This window comes from Lytechinus variegatus, chromosome 2 (assembly GCF_018143015.1).
Source record: "Lytechinus variegatus isolate NC3 chromosome 2, Lvar_3.0, whole genome shotgun sequence".
NCBI classification, from domain to species: domain Eukaryota; kingdom Metazoa; phylum Echinodermata; class Echinoidea; order Temnopleuroida; family Toxopneustidae; genus Lytechinus; species Lytechinus variegatus.
In genome coordinates, this window is record NC_054741.1 from 830,125 (window position 1) to 831,827 (window position 1,703).

Consider the following 1,703-nt stretch of genomic DNA (forward strand, 5'->3'; position numbering starts at 1 on the left):
AATAATGATAACTTTTACTTTTGAACGCATGCATATTCATGTGTGCCTATATATCAGCCATAATTATTGTACTAATGCTCAATTGGACTAATGATTTTAAAAGTAAATAAACTTAGAAGTTTTTTAACAACTTCTTGTCGCGTTTTCTGATGAGTTACTATGTACTATTTTATGTGTATAGGATACAAAAATCTACCGCTTATGTTGTATCAAATATGCCTACAAATGCCATTTCCCTTTCTATTTGCAAGTTTACAGATCAATGTTATTTTTGCTTGGTTGCACCTTTCTGGAACTTTTAATCATAATTCTGTTATAATTACATTCCGATTGAAATCAGAACATTTCTCGAGGAAAGTCAAAGACTATAAGGTTTCCATTTTGATGATATTTGAAGGAATATAAACTCCATCAAAGCGAAGTATCCCGATTTCTGCTTAGAAAATGCGTAGTAGTGACAGGAGTTGAATTACTCAAAGTCCTGGACCTAGATGCCTTGGTCGGATGTTTCTTCTTACTGAATGCAGTCTTGAATGCTTCTTTGTAACGCCTGCTCATCACCGTATAGATCACGGGGTTGATCACCGAGTTCATGTACTCCAGGGTGCGAGCGACATCAAGGAGGATCTTCCCTTGTCTTGGGGTCAGGACGGGCTGAATCTTTGTGAGAATGAGAAGGGTTTTGTAGAGGGATAGGAACTGGAAGAGCGCGAGGCAGAGGAAGTACGCGACTCCATTTACAACCAGCATGCGGACGGTTTGCCCACGGAGCGCCGCGTCCGATTCGCTCCTCCGTCCGTCCCACGTACGGGACATCATGGTAGCGTCGAGCCCACGGATGATGCGGACGTAGAAGTAGATGTTAACAACAAAGGTGATGAAGAATGGAAATGTCTGGACGACGTTGCTGTACATCCCAGCCCAAGGAGCAACCTGACCGACGACAACGATCTCACTTGGCCAATCTGCAAACTGTTCCCCCTTTGGCCACACCATGCAGATTGTTATGTACTTCCCGTATGCCGGGATGATCGTTGCTGACAGCACGGATGCTATCGTCCAGATGGTGATCGAGATAATGATCGCATAGGTGCTCGTCGAACGTCGAGAATGAGGTCGGCACACGGCGCAGAAACGTTCCCACGTAACCGCGGATATGAAACCAAGCGAAGCGAATCGCATGACGTTAGCAGTTGTAAAGAGAATGATAGAAAGCGCTGCACCGAGCCCAGAGACGTCATTGACCACCACTGACGTCGCAAGTTTAATAACCTTGTACGTCACAATAGTCGCAAGGAAGAGGATATCTGCGATGGAGACGTTGACGAGGTAAACGTTTGTGATCGTTTTCATCGTCGGAACACGGTGGACGACGAATAGGAATGCGCTGTTGGCGACGATGCCGATGAAACTTAAAAGGGGCAGAAAAACGGCGGTATAGATCAACTCCGATCTTGAGTATCCAAGGGATTCTGCGACACCGTGTTTATAAGTAAGATTTGCGATGGCGTCTGGAGGGCACATTATTTCAGTCGAGTTTGATGAATACCCTGCCATGCTGAAGAAAAGATGCAATATGATAGCGAAAGCGACAAAATTACTTTTATTTATTAAGCTGTCATTTGTAAAGAGGATAGTTCTGAATCATTCGATGTATTCTATAAGCATTGTTTGAACACAGTGAAGGAAAGATCCGATCGCTA

At 44.0% G+C, this 1,703-nt stretch overlaps 1 protein-coding gene across 1 annotated transcript; it reads right to left on the reverse strand.

Annotated features, from left to right (window-relative positions):
- Nucleotides 1-385: 385 nt before the first annotated feature.
- LOC121409356 (medium-wave-sensitive opsin 1-like) lies at nt 386-1,703 on the reverse strand. The gene has a single exon (XM_041601292.1). The coding sequence runs from the start codon at nt 1,555-1,557 to the stop codon at nt 412-414; it is 1,146 nt and encodes a 381-aa protein (XP_041457226.1). The 5' UTR covers nt 1,558-1,703; the 3' UTR covers nt 386-411.

What these genes read in the sequence shown, in the direction of transcription:
- LOC121409356 (XM_041601292.1), bottom strand. Translation starts at nt 1,557, where the DNA reads ATGGCAGGGTATTCATCAAACTCGACTGAAATAATGTGCCCTCCAGAC.